General features: G+C 37.9%; 1 protein-coding gene and 2 long non-coding RNA genes across 3 annotated transcripts; 1 reads left to right on the top strand and 2 right to left on the bottom strand.

The window, feature by feature from the left end:
* Positions 1–554: 554 nt before the first annotated feature.
* LOC133724560 (uncharacterized) lies at positions 555–2,002 on the top strand. The gene is made up of 2 exons (XR_009853757.1): positions 555–812; positions 1,700–2,002. It is a non-coding gene; the product is annotated as an uncharacterized LOC133724560 (long non-coding RNA).
* A 1,576-nt stretch (positions 2,003–3,578) lies between these two features.
* LOC133734808 (uncharacterized) lies at positions 3,579–4,981 on the bottom strand. The gene is made up of 5 exons (XR_009858594.1): positions 4,824–4,981; positions 4,584–4,682; positions 4,266–4,400; positions 3,882–3,997; positions 3,579–3,798 (listed from the first exon to the last, which is right to left on the bottom strand). It is a non-coding gene; the product is annotated as an uncharacterized LOC133734808 (long non-coding RNA).
* Positions 4,982–7,913: 2,932 nt separating this feature from the next.
* LOC133724556 (mitogen-activated protein kinase kinase kinase 3) lies at positions 7,914–12,808 on the bottom strand. The gene is made up of 11 exons (XM_062151318.1): positions 12,265–12,808; positions 11,318–11,635; positions 10,919–11,003; positions 10,741–10,803; positions 10,473–10,633; positions 10,123–10,198; positions 9,740–9,799; positions 9,499–9,606; positions 9,155–9,391; positions 8,623–8,723; positions 7,914–8,531 (listed from the first exon to the last, which is right to left on the bottom strand). The coding sequence occupies exons 1-11, from the start codon at positions 12,681–12,683 to the stop codon at positions 8,270–8,272; spliced, it is 1,890 nt and encodes a 629-aa protein (XP_062007302.1). The 5' UTR covers positions 12,684–12,808; the 3' UTR covers positions 7,914–8,269.
* Between the last annotated feature and the right edge of the window lie 1,520 nt (positions 12,809–14,328).

Raw genomic sequence — 14,328 nt, 5'->3', positions numbered from 1 at the left:
GTAGAAACACAATAACTTAAGATAAAATGATATAAACATCCAAATCAATTAAAAATATAAATAAAACGTATATGATTAAATTTCAATTAACTAACAAATTAAAAATCTTATTAAGAAATGTAGTCAAATCTTATTAAAATTGAAACTGACAAATTAAATAGATCATATAATAGCAAAATATCACAAATAGATAATAATCTTTAATTATAAAAAATACTTACTTTGTCAAATTACATATAAGGGAAATGAGGGAAAAGGTCACATTAGATAGTGAAATAATAAAAAGGTCAGCTAGTTTCCCACTTGATAAAAAGGTCCATAATGAATTGTCAATAATATTAATTTAGTCCTTATGAATAATGAGGTGATGTTAAAAAATGTCAGTTTTTAATTTTTTTTGATTCCGATTATGCCCTTAAAGGTAACAAACGTTTATAACTGTTCAATCAAAATTTTAGATCTCAAATTTTCTCGCTCTTTTGATCAAAAAGCTTGATTCGATTTGATCGGAGATTCTCTCTCCGCCGCCAACTTCCGATTGCGCTTTGTCTGTCTACGACGATATGTAATCTCGGTTTTGGAGCTTCAATCTACAGCTTTGTTCTCTTTTTCTCGATCTCTGGCTTCGTCGCTCTTCGCCTTAATCACGTCACTTCTTCTTCTTCGTCTTCCGCCGCGATCAAGCCGAAACACGTCGTCATCGGCAAGAATGGAAGGATTGAAATTGCAGGGATCAGATTCTGAATAAGGCAGGGTCCTACTGGTTTAGCCAGAAGGCCACCAAGGAGATCTCCTCCGGCGATGACATCAACGTAAGCTCGCTTCTCTCTTCAATTTGATTCAGCTTGTTTGATCTGGTTTCGCGATCCTGAATTATTGTGTTTCGGATCAGAAGTTTGAATTCTTTAGCTGCTTAATTGAGTCATTACATTAATCATTCATTTAATTGTTGTTTAATTGAATCTTAGGATGATTGATTTCCTTGTTATATGTGTTAAGATGATTGAATCTTAGCTATAACGCATGAAAATTGTATGGTCTTGCTTCCCTTGTGGATGAGATTTTTGTTATAATTTATCAACAAGTTTCTTTGTATTGGCATGCTCTGCCTCTTGGTTACTGTCTGAGATTGTGGCTTCGAAACTGTGTAAACCATAGATGGAATGGAAAGCCCGTATTTGATGCTGCCAGATATGTCATTTATTTAACTCATTGTGGCTTGAGTACTCTTTCTCCTTCAAGCGAAAACCAATTTGAAAATTAATAGGGTTCTTATCATGTGTAGTATCTTGGAATTCAAACCACCAGACTATTTCATCCCTGAACTTGCAAATCATCAAATTGGTACCCAGACTCAAAAAACACTAGAAACAAGTACCTCCGTCGGTCTAACTTCCCAATACATATTTGGAAGGATTGGAAGCTTTTCCTTTTTTGCGGAGGGAATAATATCTACTTTCTATTCTCTTATCAACTATTGTAGCATGTAAGAAGACCTTAAATAATACTGTAGCTTGAGGGAAGACCTACATGGTTCTTAAGGATGGAGGTTACTTTATGATGAGGTTCTTAGAAAACTGAAAAAGTTAAGAGGCTGGTGGAAAGGCTAAATGTTACTTTGAGGGCATAAACTGTGTACTTTATCTCTTGCTCTTTTTTGCCTTATAGTGTTGCTCTGCTACGTGTATTCCATTATCAGGTATCAATGAAAACTGAAATCACCTGGATCCGGGATATGCTTAGAGGTGATGATGCATTCGAGTTGCAAGTTAAACTCCTGAAGCAAGTTCCGGAGGAGTACCCGTACAAAGATGATGAGTAATATGTTTGCTATATGTACACAGTTATGATATTTGGTCCTCTTCTTTCCCTGAAAATCAAATGTTACAGTTGTTTCCTCTTTTTCGTACACATCCATGTAGAACATTAAATAGATAACTTTGTGTTGTTAGTCACTACAATTTTTATGCTTTATTGATTCTGAGTCTTTCTTTGTTGTCTACACTTGGTAATTAGTACTTAGAACAAGACTGTATGTTCTTGTGTTGGCCCAAATAAATACTTAACAGTTTTCTGGGCACACTAAGTAACTGACTATGTCACTAACCAAGTAACTGTCAGTAGCCAAGTCACAAGTTAATAGCCAAGTCACTGTTAATCACATGTCACTAACTAAGTAACTGACCATGTCACTAACCAAGTAACTGTCAGTTGCCAAGTCACAAGTTAATAGCCAAGTCACTGTTAATCACATGTCACTAACTAAGTAACTGACCATGTCACCACCAAGTAACTGTCAGTAGCCAAGTCACAAGTTAATAGCCAAGTCACTGTTAATCACATGTCACTAACTAAGTAACTGACCATGTCACATTACATGTCACTGACAATGTCACTAACCAAGTAACTGTCAGAAGCCAAGTCACTGTTAATCACATCACTAATTAAGTAACTGACCATGTCACTAACCAAGTAACTGTCAGTAGCCTAATCTCTCCTTGAGCTAATCCTTCCTTGAGGGAATCTGCCGCAACCTAATCTCTCCTTGAGCTAATTCTTCCTTGAGGGAATCCGTCCTAACCTAATCTCTCCTTGAGCTAATCCTTCCTTGAGGGATTCCGCCGTAACCGAATCCCTCCTCGAGCTAATTCCTTCTTGAGGGATTCCGCCATAACCGAATTCCTCCTTGAGAGGTTTTCGCCATAACCAAATCTCTCTCGGCGGGATATTTCTTCCTTAGCTAGATATTTATTCTCTTGATGAGATACTCGTCCTTGCTCCTTCCCGGATCTTATTCTCGAAATTTTCACCCCCACAGCATGTAAAAAAACCAAAACAAAAAAGAAAACCAACTACAGCATATTTAATCTCACAATTTGAACAAAACTACCTCTTACTGGTTTCCAAATGTCCTACTTTTCACAGATTGTGGGATGAAAACAAGCAAACAGACACGGATATATTTCAAGAGAATCCATTACCAAACCATAAACACAACAAAAAAAAAAAAACTATTGATCTGGCTAGTGAAGTCACAGGCCATGTCACTGACAACGTCAGTTACATGGTCAGTCACATACATTGTAAGTGACATGATCAGTTACATAATCAGTTACATGTTCAGTTACATGGTCAGTCACATACATTGTAAGTGACATGGTCAGTTACATAATCAGTTACATGGTCAGTTACATGTTCAGTTACATGGTCAGTTACATACATTGTAAGTGACATGGTCAGTGACGTGTATAACAATGACATGGAAAGTGACATGCAACTTGGCTAGTGACATGGTCAGTGACTTTGTCGGTGATTTAAGGCTAATAGTAACTTGACCAATGACATAGTTAGTGACATGTGGCCAGTAACTTGGCTAGGAATTGATAGCGACGTCACAGGCCAGCTAGTGATCTGGCCAGTGAAGTCACAGGCCATGTCACTGACAACGTCAGTTACATGGTCAGTCACATACATTGTAAGTGACATGATCAGTTACATGGTCAGTTACATAGTTAGTTACCTGGTCAGTTACATGGTCAGTTACATACATTGAAAAATTAGTCTATAAATAGTATATGTAATTTCACGTTGCATTGACTGAAAAATTCCAAGTGATGTACATGCAACTTTCTCATCTCAACATTACATTCTTTCTTGTTACACAAAGCCACGAGGACAATTAAATACTCCATCATCTGGAAATTGGACCTAACAGGCATACCAGCTGCCTTCTTCACATTCCTAATGTGCATAATCCTATCGGCTCTCAGGGAATTTAGTCTCACAGATATGAGGCAACTGCATGAATGAAGTAATTTTTATCAGAGAGAATATGGAGCAATATCAACAGTCTACCAACAGCCGTGATGACATGAAATTACCATGAAAGTCGCTGTGATCATCTTCCAGCAAACCATCTTCCATGGAGAACTTGTCGAGCATTTATTGCAGCTTATGTGTTCTCAAATCTCTCAAGTACACAAAACCAGCGGTATTCCTGCTCATTAAACTGATAGCTTATTAGGATGTACTCAAGTTACTTGATTATCAAACCCAATCAGAAAAGTTGCTATCTGAGGCAGGATACATTGCCGAGTTTGACTATTAACATCCTAGTACAACTAGTATCATTTAGCCCATCCTTTACGTTTCTATGATTTCACAAAGGTCCACCTGCACTCTCCTAGTGATCCATCAGTCTAAGTTACAGAGAAAAAGAGGAAATAAGAGTTGCATGGTAGTGGTATTGAATATGAAAATATAACCTTTGTCTTCATCCTCATCTTTCTGAACAGTTGGAGATTGTTGAGCGGCTTCTCCATTACCATTGCCATTCGAAGATTCTACAGTCCCATTTTCCTCGCAAGGAATATTTTCATCCAACTTCTCCCCTGCCATACCTAATTAAATGGAAAAAGCTTTTTAAGTTTGAATTCATACAAATCAAAAGAACACCGTATTCAGTGGCGGAACCGAGAGTTAAAGCCTAGCTGGGCTAACTCTCAAACTAGGAAATATATATATATATATATATATATATATATATATATATATATATATATATATATATATATATTGTAAACCTTGATGGTAGGAGAAAAATTTATCAACCGAAGAGAAAAATAGCAAAACAATAGCAACCCAATTCCTTCGCTGCTGCTTTGATCTTTGAATTTGAGTTACTGAAAACGATTTCAGGAAACTTAATTAAGACAAAAGAAAAACAATAATAGAGAAGATGATCGGTGACGAAGATGAGCGGTATAAGAGAATTGAGGAATTCAGATCTGAGAAAGAGAGATATTGGAGCTGAAGAAACGCACCGTTTGGAGGGAATCGAATCCCTCTCGTCCCATTCAATCAAACTACGAAATGCTGAGGAGAGGTCTTGGAGGCTCCGGCGTCAGCCTTAGACTCGAAGTGGTGCTCCTCGTCGGACATGGCTGGCTCCGATCTCACAGAGAGAGATTTTTTTTTAAGGGTCGAGAGTCCGAATAGGTAAGGGGTTCAGACGGGCTTGGGTAACGGGAGGGAGAGAGAGCTGTCAGTGGCAATTTTTGTAATTAAATTGAACTATAGTGGTAGGTTGTGAACAAGTGACCTTAATTATCATGGGGACATTTGTGGTGTTTGAATTATAATAAGGCACTTCAAAATGACCTCTTTTATCATTATCCCTTAAATATATCTTCCATATTAAAATAAATGACTACATAATTATATATATATATATATATATATATATATATATATATATATATATATAAAACTAGCATTTCGGTATTTACCAAAACCAAACCAACTTTTTCAGTTTTTTTTTTATTTCAGTCTTTTCGATTTCGGTTACCAAGATTCGGTTTACCAAACAATTTGGGTCGGTTCAGTAATTATCAAACCAAATGGCAGCCCTAGGTTTAATCAAGCATACCATTGATCAAAAAATCAGAGCATGGCCACCTAGGCACCTATCCATCTGGTCGGTGGCGCCAGAGAGAGACTCCTCATCAGAGAGCTTGCCAATTTTCCGACGAAGTCGTTCACTCCGAATGGCGATTGTCGAGATGGGACGGAAAAGAAGGAGCCGGGAGCCAAGGGGATATTCTAAACGAGGTCTTCTGGGTTCTTCAGCATGTAGCTTTAAAAGTATGGTCTTCTTATTCTCTCCCTGCTTACTATGAAGCTTGTTCAAGTAAAAAGGGGATTTGGCTTTGGGGTGAATCATGGTAGTTGGAGGAGAAGTGCGGAAGAAGAAGAGGTGGCCAAGGTGGGTTTGGGTGTGGGGTTAATCATGGGTTTGGGAGTGTGAATTTGGAGAGGTGGAGGAATTTTGTGGGGGAGCTTGGCTCTAAACTAAACTATATTGGAATATAGAGCAGAGTAAGAAGAAGAAAAAAAAAACAGACAAGAAGAAAGGAGGCTTGAAATTACCATTTTAGCCCTTACAGTGGGGTCCGAACATCAGATTTAATGTCCAATTTGGACGGAGCTCAAGAAATTGGATATGGCTGATGAAAATTAGGAGTTCATGGGTGTTGTAGATGAAATTGGAAGTTCAGGGACTAACATGATGAAGGAGTGAAAGTTCAAGTAGGTAAACAGGAATTAATCCTAAAAATAAAACAAGAGCTTTGATGAAGGCATAGATTGCTAAGATTTGGTTTTAAGTTCATCAGTTCTTGGATTCTCTCGAACTTAATTTTGTTACAGGCTAGGCTGGCAATGCATAGAGTCTTTGAAAGAAATAGAAAAACTTGGGAAGATCATGTAACTAATCTGGTGAAACTGTAATATGCAGGAAATAGTCATGAACATGCATCTTCGATACCGGTTGCTTACCGTAGCACCTCATTGTCATCTTGACAACTCCAACGCCATTATAAACCTAGCTATGCGCTTCAATGTGCTTCGTCCATGTATCTCAGTTGAGGTTTTGGTCAAAAGAAATCAGCAGATACATAAGTGACTGCACTTTTAACCGCTGAATGAATGAATGCACGGAGGAAGCTCTGATAGGATTTTTCAATTGTGCAATTATAAAAAACATAATCAAGTGGACACCTTGCCTTTTTTGCTCCGATGGTAGACGTTGCAGATGCTCAGTTATGTGTGGAAAATACTATCGAAATTGCCTTCAAACAAGAACATCACATGCAGCTCCTGAACAGATGCATACAATATGGGGTATCAGTTAAAGCAAAAGCTATTCTTGAATCACTGACTGGTTTTCAAGCCACTCAGTGACCGACTTCATGAGAGAGGTCTATGAAGAGTTGGAGCCCCAACAATCATATAAGAGAAAATATATAACTCAACTGAAGCATGTGATCTCAAAAACTAAAACTTCAACAATGAAGAAAAACAAAGCAATTTGAAACGCAGTTGGTCTGTTGGTGCAATACCATTTGTATTGGATATATTACGTTCATGTGTTTCAAGCAGACCCACCGAGCAAGATCATTTGAAATAACTAACAATCCAAAATATCATGAAAGAGTAGATACCAGATCAGTGATTGGCGTAGACACTGTAACGGCGAAGGCTCCATCAATTACTGAATCTGTTAATTACCTTCCTAATTAAGTTGGGAACGACCTAACCCTAACCACTCGAACTTGTGTCTTTGTGATGCATGATATGGTCTTATCCACAAGATATTTTGAAGAAATATGGTTTAATTTGGAAATTGAACATAGAAAAGACAGGCATTTGATTGAAGCATTGTGATTTTTTCCTTGAGGACATCGTTTGGATTTAAAAAGGAGCACTGCTAGTAGAGTAATATGAAATTGTCTAGGAAAGAAGCAAAGTTTGCTTTATGACTGTTTGATATAACCTTTCCTCCTTAATACACAATGAGCAAGGTAAACTGGTAGAACTCTCTTTAATCTGCAACTGAGATTTGACATAGGTTTTTATGGGACACTTGAAGAAGCCTTCCATGAGAGAAGACTTCAATCTATCTACAAAAAGAGGTGAAGGAGTAGGAGAAATTGGAGGCATTACTGAATGATTTTTTTATACCCACTTCTACCACTTTCTTATTTAGTGAGCCGACTTCACAATCACACATCACATTGGTACAATATCTGAATTCACCTTACTCCTGTTAGCAAGTCCACCCGTTGAGGTTGGCTGGTCAAAACTATTCACTGCTTTTTGCCTTTCATTTCCACTTTTTTTCTTGACCAGTCAGATACTGTTCACAAAAAGTCACTCTGGGTCACTTTCTGGGTCAATTTCTTGACCTGCCAATTGACGACTTTTTGTGAACAGTATCTAACTGGTCAAGAAAAAGGATGGAAATAAAAGACAAAAAACAGTGAATAGTCTTGACTAGCCAACTTCAACGGGTGGACTTGCTTTAGCGTCAAAGTAATCAGAAAAACAAATATTGCTGTAGCTGCACAATAAGATTTCATGTGTCTAACAATTAACCGCTGGTATGCAGTATCTTTTATCATTAACATCAATATAAGACATAAATGTTACAAACTAGACCAGCTTCCATTTACATTTTACAACAATGAGGATGATATATATGTCGGTTGCTGGATTTGTTAATCCAGCATATCCCCATGCCTCCTCCAGCATCTCTCCCATCTTTCCCTTACATAACAATCCTGTAGCTCCTAGGGAATGTAGCATATACAAACAAAATCGCTAAATGGGGAGCATGAAAGAGATTTCCTTCTAAAATTAGTATTGACTCCAGTTCATCAAGCATTGTGGGGAGACAGTGGAAAACGTTTTGTCTTCATGGTATGTACATTCAAATGGGTCTTGTTCTTGGTGATCCACTCGGTGTTTGGGGTCTAAGCATAGGTGATTCCCGCCAAGGTTCGAGAGTGTATGATGTGTTTGGTCTTGTTGTATATGATGAATACTCATTCAAATTGTAACTACTCTGTCCCATCAAGGCATAAGTTGGGTGAGGAGGAGAAAGAAAACAGCTCTTGTGTGCCGGTCCATATTGTCGTAAAGGGCTAGAACAAGGAGATACGGGCAAAGATGTAATCATCCTCGCATTCTCTCTGCATACATAGAAATGATAAGAAGTTATGTACATTATAACATCAGCAGTGGAGACTTCAGAATGAGGATATAAAAGCTGAGTATCTTTACCTGGGGCTCCATATAGCCCTTGAACTTGTTACTGCAGGTTTTGTTGTATGATCTGCATCACACAAGGTGCTCGTTCTGTTTGAATGCAGTTCTAGTATTGGCTGCTCAAAAATGATTATGCAAAGAAATCAGGTTAGACATGTCCCAACTCTGATAAAAAGTTATTAAAGATAACAGTCTATCATTCTAGAAGTCAGCATTATTTACAATATGCCAATAATTTGTAGAATAAATAGTTAGGAAACAATTATATTTACTATTCTTTTTCCGGATGTTCTTGATGGCAAAGAAAAAAAGAAAAAAAATTAGAAACCTTCGGTTTTAAGATGTGATCTTGAATATTACAAAAGTCTCATACCAAAGGGGAAGAGAGGTCAACAGATAGCATGTAGTGTAAAGAAGCATGGAGGGATGAACAAAAAAAGATATACATTGTATTAATAGTTAGAATGGGGTTAATCATACAATTTCAGATTTGGCCCCTCATTTAAATCTATTTTAAATTTTAGGAGACAAGATCTAAAGGCTTTACCGGAGTCCTGCTTCCATCAAAGGCGTATGGGAAGGCATCCTTGGTTAGCTTGATGTTCGAACTTCTTGTTGTCATTTGCTCTCTAATGAAAGGGTGGTCTAGCAGTTTAGAAGCAGTAGGACGGTCAGATGGGTTACGTTGCAAGCACAGCCTCACAAAATTCTTTGCATCATGGGAAAGATAATCAGGAATATCTGGCATATCTTTGCTGTTTCCAATCTTAAATATTGCAGCCACCTGTTGAATCCATCATAAGGAAACAATTTTTGCTCCATCAAAGACTTCATGACTGGTGATAGAAAAGAAATTTTGCAAAGAAATAGGTTCTGAACAGTATATCTCACCCCTTCATACTGGCTCCATGGAGGTTTTGAAGTCGCCATTTCAAGAATAGTACATCCCAAGCTCCATATATCCACTGCGAGATTATAGCCATTTGTATTCATGACAACCTGAAGTCAAGATTACATGAACCATGAGAAACTCCCACCCTATTGAACCGGATACTTGTACTACCAAAGAAAGGAAGGCAGAAGTGGGAAGTGACGATGCATTAGGGAGAACCAATTTTGTGGAAGAGAGTACCTCAGGGGCCATCCAGTAAGGACTTCCTTTGAATGACAGCATCGAAGCAACATTTGTAATCTAATTCAGAACAGAAAATCATCAGGTTTCTCAAACTTTGAGTTAAGAGCACTACGAAGGATGAATAACAATCACACAGTAATCTTATATTTAATTAGTCAATATCCAACATACAGAATGAAAGAAATATAGGATCCAAATGATTGTTCTGAAGAGAACTGTATAACCTCCCCCATGTTTTCTTGAATACCAAATGGAGCATAATATAGCTAAAACTTTCCTACTTACTCTTCCTAGGGACATTTATGTTTGACTTCCTTGTCAAGTTTATACCCTCTTACTTTCATTAAGAATGTATTGCACAGAAGGTGGATAAAACTTACATGTTTAGCCATGCCAAAGTCTGCCAACTTGATTTCACCATTAGGGTCCACTAATATGTTTGCACCTTTAATGTCCCTGCAAGGAAAAAGCTAAAAAAGTTATAAAGGGATAACAGAACCAGTAATTTAATTAAAAAGCTATAATAAATAAGACCAGACAGAAAATCAACAAAAAAAAAATTTAAGTCAAGTCAAGAGATTTTGAAAAAAAAAAAATATATATATATATATATATATAAGATTGCATATCATAAATATAGAAAAAAATTAAGACTTATGGTCAACCCTATGACTGAGCGAGGTAAAAAAAAAAGGCAAAGATGATACTATTGGTATTGTAAACGACATACCTATGAACTGTATTTCTGCCATGTAAGTAGGCAAGACCAGATAATATCTGTCTGGTGTAATTTTGAATGACAGGTTCCTTAAAGGCACCATATTCTTGAAGCAATTTATGAATTGAGCCACCAGAGACATACTCCAAATAAACTGAAAGTGCCTCGTCACCCTGAAAACGTGACACATCAGAGTTAGTATTGAGCAGAAACAAATATTCAGAACCAATTATAATCTCTTTAGTATTAAGCAGAAACCAACATTCACATCAATTCTTACCAATTCACTTCCGTGATATCGAACAATGTTTGGATGTGAGAGCTGACTTAGCAAATTTATTTCCTGTTGACAACAACAAAAAAAACTAAGATAGTAAGTGCTTATTGCCAACTTAGAATTGAAACTGAATGGGAGCAAAGCATAATGTTTATGCATGACATATGCAGAGTTAGATTACCTGGTTCAGTTGCTTAAGACATTCTTTTAATGACTGATCTTCAACAAGCCTGACTTCTTTAATTGCACACATTTGCCCACTTTCACTGTCAAAGTTGCAAATGAAAATTCAGGAAAAGATTATCTTATACATAATAATTATAAATTAATAAATAAAGATATAAAAGGAAAATAGAGGGCATGTCTAAATTCCAGGTAATTACACATGGTTATTCTGATACCCACAATTTACAATCCATTTTAATTTCCTTTAAACTTTCCAGTGTAATTGCATAGTGTAGCCAACTGTATAATCATTTTTATGCCTAGTGTTACATATTTCATGTCCAACAGAGGATTATCCAAGTTAGCACCCCTATCAATCAAGCTCTACATGATCCTCATAGAAAACAAAACTTACCTGTTAAATCCGACATAAACATGACCAAAAGTCCCCCTTCCAAGAAGCCTTCCCTTCTTCCACTTTGATAGGGCAGAAGCTATGCTTTCAGTGATTCCACTAGTTCTATTGTTGGGCAAGGAAGAAGGGCTGGTAGGAGAACCTGGAGGGAGAGGAAGTGGATGACATACACTCTTCCCATCATCTAGCTTCCCTGTTGGAGACTCCAAACTCATGCCCCCCAACCGTGCATGAAGAGGAGATGTTGGGCTAGTCGGCCCCCTAGACCCTGGACCTGGACTCCTCGGCATCATGCTGAACTTGGGTTCAGCATTAACTCTGGGAAAAATATTTGACATTGGTAAACATTCAGCAATGCACAAAATACAAAAATACTTCTTCCACTCATTGTTCCATTACATTTCAACCTTCTGTGGGAATAGAGAAGAAAACAAACAAACAAAGCCTATCCGTAGTCTAGAGACAACCATATTGAGACTGAAATCAGTATAAGACGCTCAAAAAGAAGAAAATAAAGCGGGATCAGATGATGTTGTTTTCGAATGAAGACACACCAATTGCAGAAAGAAGGAAAAATCAGTTGAAAAAGGCCAAAACAAAAATCGGAAACAAGGGGAGTTGGACTGTAACTGATAACAAATCCCCATATAAGGACCAAACCAATTCTAAAGCAAAAGACTCGATTTTTCCAGTAGTAAATTACTAATTTTGCTAACTCAGAAAAAGTAAGTAAGTCGGAAATCCAAATTTGACAGCGAAAACCCATTACTTTCAGGTTTCAGCCAACAAATTACTAATTTTGACAGTAACCAAATCCAATAAATTCACAACTGCTTTTTAGCCAAAACTGTTCATTTCTGCACATCTTACTCACTTCAATTGAATCAAATTCAGCGAAACTCAATTTGATCAAAAACAAGCAAAAAGCCCCAAAAATCCAAACCAACCTGAAAGCCCCAAATTGACTGGGGTCGTGCACAATTGGCTGCTCATCGGAGGACGACACCGACGAAGTCCCACTGGAAACCGATCCCGTCGCAGATCCCAACCCAATCCCCTGATCATTTCCCACTCCCTGCGGCGACGACACCGACGGCCGCGGCAGCGGATGTCCCTTGGAGCCGCCGCCATCGGAATCGAAACCCGAGAAGCCGGACGACGACCCGTTTATAACCGTCCCCAAATCCTTACTGACTCTCGGCGAGCCACGCGGCGTCGGCTCATCGAAGCTCCTGTCTCTATTGGTCTTGATCGGCGGCGACTTGACGGCGGCGGTGACGGCGTAGCGGTTGCTGTAAGGGTTGAGTGACTTCTCCGGCGGGTCCGCTTTGGTCTTGCTTGACTTCCTTCCCCACCAAGCAGGCATACCTAAGAAATTTCTAGAATTTAATGGAGGAAAAATAGAGAGAGAGAGGATTGGGGATTTTGGGGGAGAATTTGAGAGAGAGAGAAGGAAAAGGCTTCAGATTTTGGGGTTGGGGATTGATTTTATATGGGAGAAGAAGAAGCGAAGACTTTTTAGAGAGAGAGAGAGAGAGAGAGAAGAGAAGAGGGGGGAGTGGGGCCCAGAGAGGAGAACAGTGAGGCACAGCTCAGCGGAGAGGCTTAGGACAAGAGAGAGAGAGAGAGTGTTTTGGGGACGGCAGCCGGTGGTTGGATAAATCGGGGGACGTGACGTGGCGTTGTACTAGTTGTGGTATTATACTATTCTGAAATACTAAAATACTATAGTACTAATACCCGCGTGGTCTACGTACGTGACTGCGTATAGTCTACGAGTTTGTCTGTGCATAGTGCAAATAAATGGCCATCTTTCTTTTTTTTGAAACGATAAATGGCTATCATCTTTTGATATTAGAGCTTTTTTTTTTTTTTTTTTTTGATCAATAGAACTTTTCTTTACTTGCACGCATTGCGTATTGAAACAAGTGGTACAATACAGATCATACTAGTATTTGTATCTTTGAGGAATGAAAACTTGAAAAGGGAATCAGAATTTAAAGAAATCTGACATTAAAAACAGAAAGTTCTCTGATTTCTTCAATTAGAGCCGAGCGTGTGAGTAATACCTTTACAAATTTATTCGCACTCATCACTTCTCCATTTCACGCAAGTAAACATGTTGGATTTAGGATTTTGAATTGATGTTTTAAATAAGAAATGAATTTGGTTACTTAATCCCAGACAATTCATATTCATTGTCTTGTTAAATTGTTAAGACGATTATTGCCATACACCAAGGCTGAGGCATTTCGGGCCCGTCTATTTATTGCCATACACCAAGGCTGGGATGAAGTGGAGTTTGAAAGCGACTGTGCCTTGCTGATGAATGCTCTAGCAAAAGATGATATTGATTTGTCTGAGGTTAGTACTATTGTAAATGATTGCCGAGATTATCTACACGCCTTCCATTTTGTTCTTATTATACATATCAATCGTGAAGCAAATGGTGTTGCAAATAAGTTTGCACATCTTATTAGGACATCCGCTATGAATGTATTTTGGGAGAATGAAACTCCCGATATTATTCAGGATGTGCTTATCGAAGATGATTGTATTATGTCACAAGGTTTAGGCTCTATGTCCCCCTCGTTATGTTTTCCCAGTATTAGCAATAATAATATAGGAGGGAGTAGCACTAATCCAACCTAGCGGGAGCCTTTGCCAGTCTTCAAAAAAAAAAAAACAATTGTTAAGACGATTTGAGCCGATACTATTTCAAACACTTTTTTTTTTTTTTTGGCAATTCAACTTTCATTATATTCGAACAGCTTTTCTTCAATTACTCATAGACAAAAAATTAAAAATTAAAAAAAATCTACGAATATGGTCGAACGATGATATTCTATGATTAGATCGATTAACAAGTATACGAATTTGTCATTTTTGTTCATAAAACATACAACGAAAAAGTCTTCAATTTTACCTTACCTTGTTCGACGATAATTGGATGGGTTATGTTAACAAAGTGGACCTACTAATCACTCACTTTTGTTGCTAAAACACACGCA

The sequence above is a fragment of the Rosa rugosa genome, chromosome 1, assembly GCF_958449725.1.
Source record: "Rosa rugosa chromosome 1, drRosRugo1.1, whole genome shotgun sequence".
NCBI lineage: Eukaryota > Viridiplantae > Streptophyta > Magnoliopsida > Rosales > Rosaceae > Rosa > Rosa rugosa.
The sequence above is the reverse complement of the archived record's forward strand: the minus strand, read 5'-3'. Positions and strand labels throughout refer to the sequence as shown.

Coding starts and splice junctions, on each gene's coding strand:
- LOC133724556 (XM_062151318.1), bottom strand. CDS start 12,683: ATGCCTGCTTGGTGGGGAAGGAAGTCAAGCAAGACCAAAGCGGACCCG. Junction 9,392..9,498: donor CATGGAGCCAGTATGAAGGG/GTGAGATATACT, acceptor TGGATTCAACAG/GTGGCTGCAATATTTAAGAT. Junction 8,724..9,154: donor TTGATGGAAGCAGGACTCCG/GTAAAGCCTTTA, acceptor ATTTTTGAGCAG/CCAATACTAGAACTGCATTC.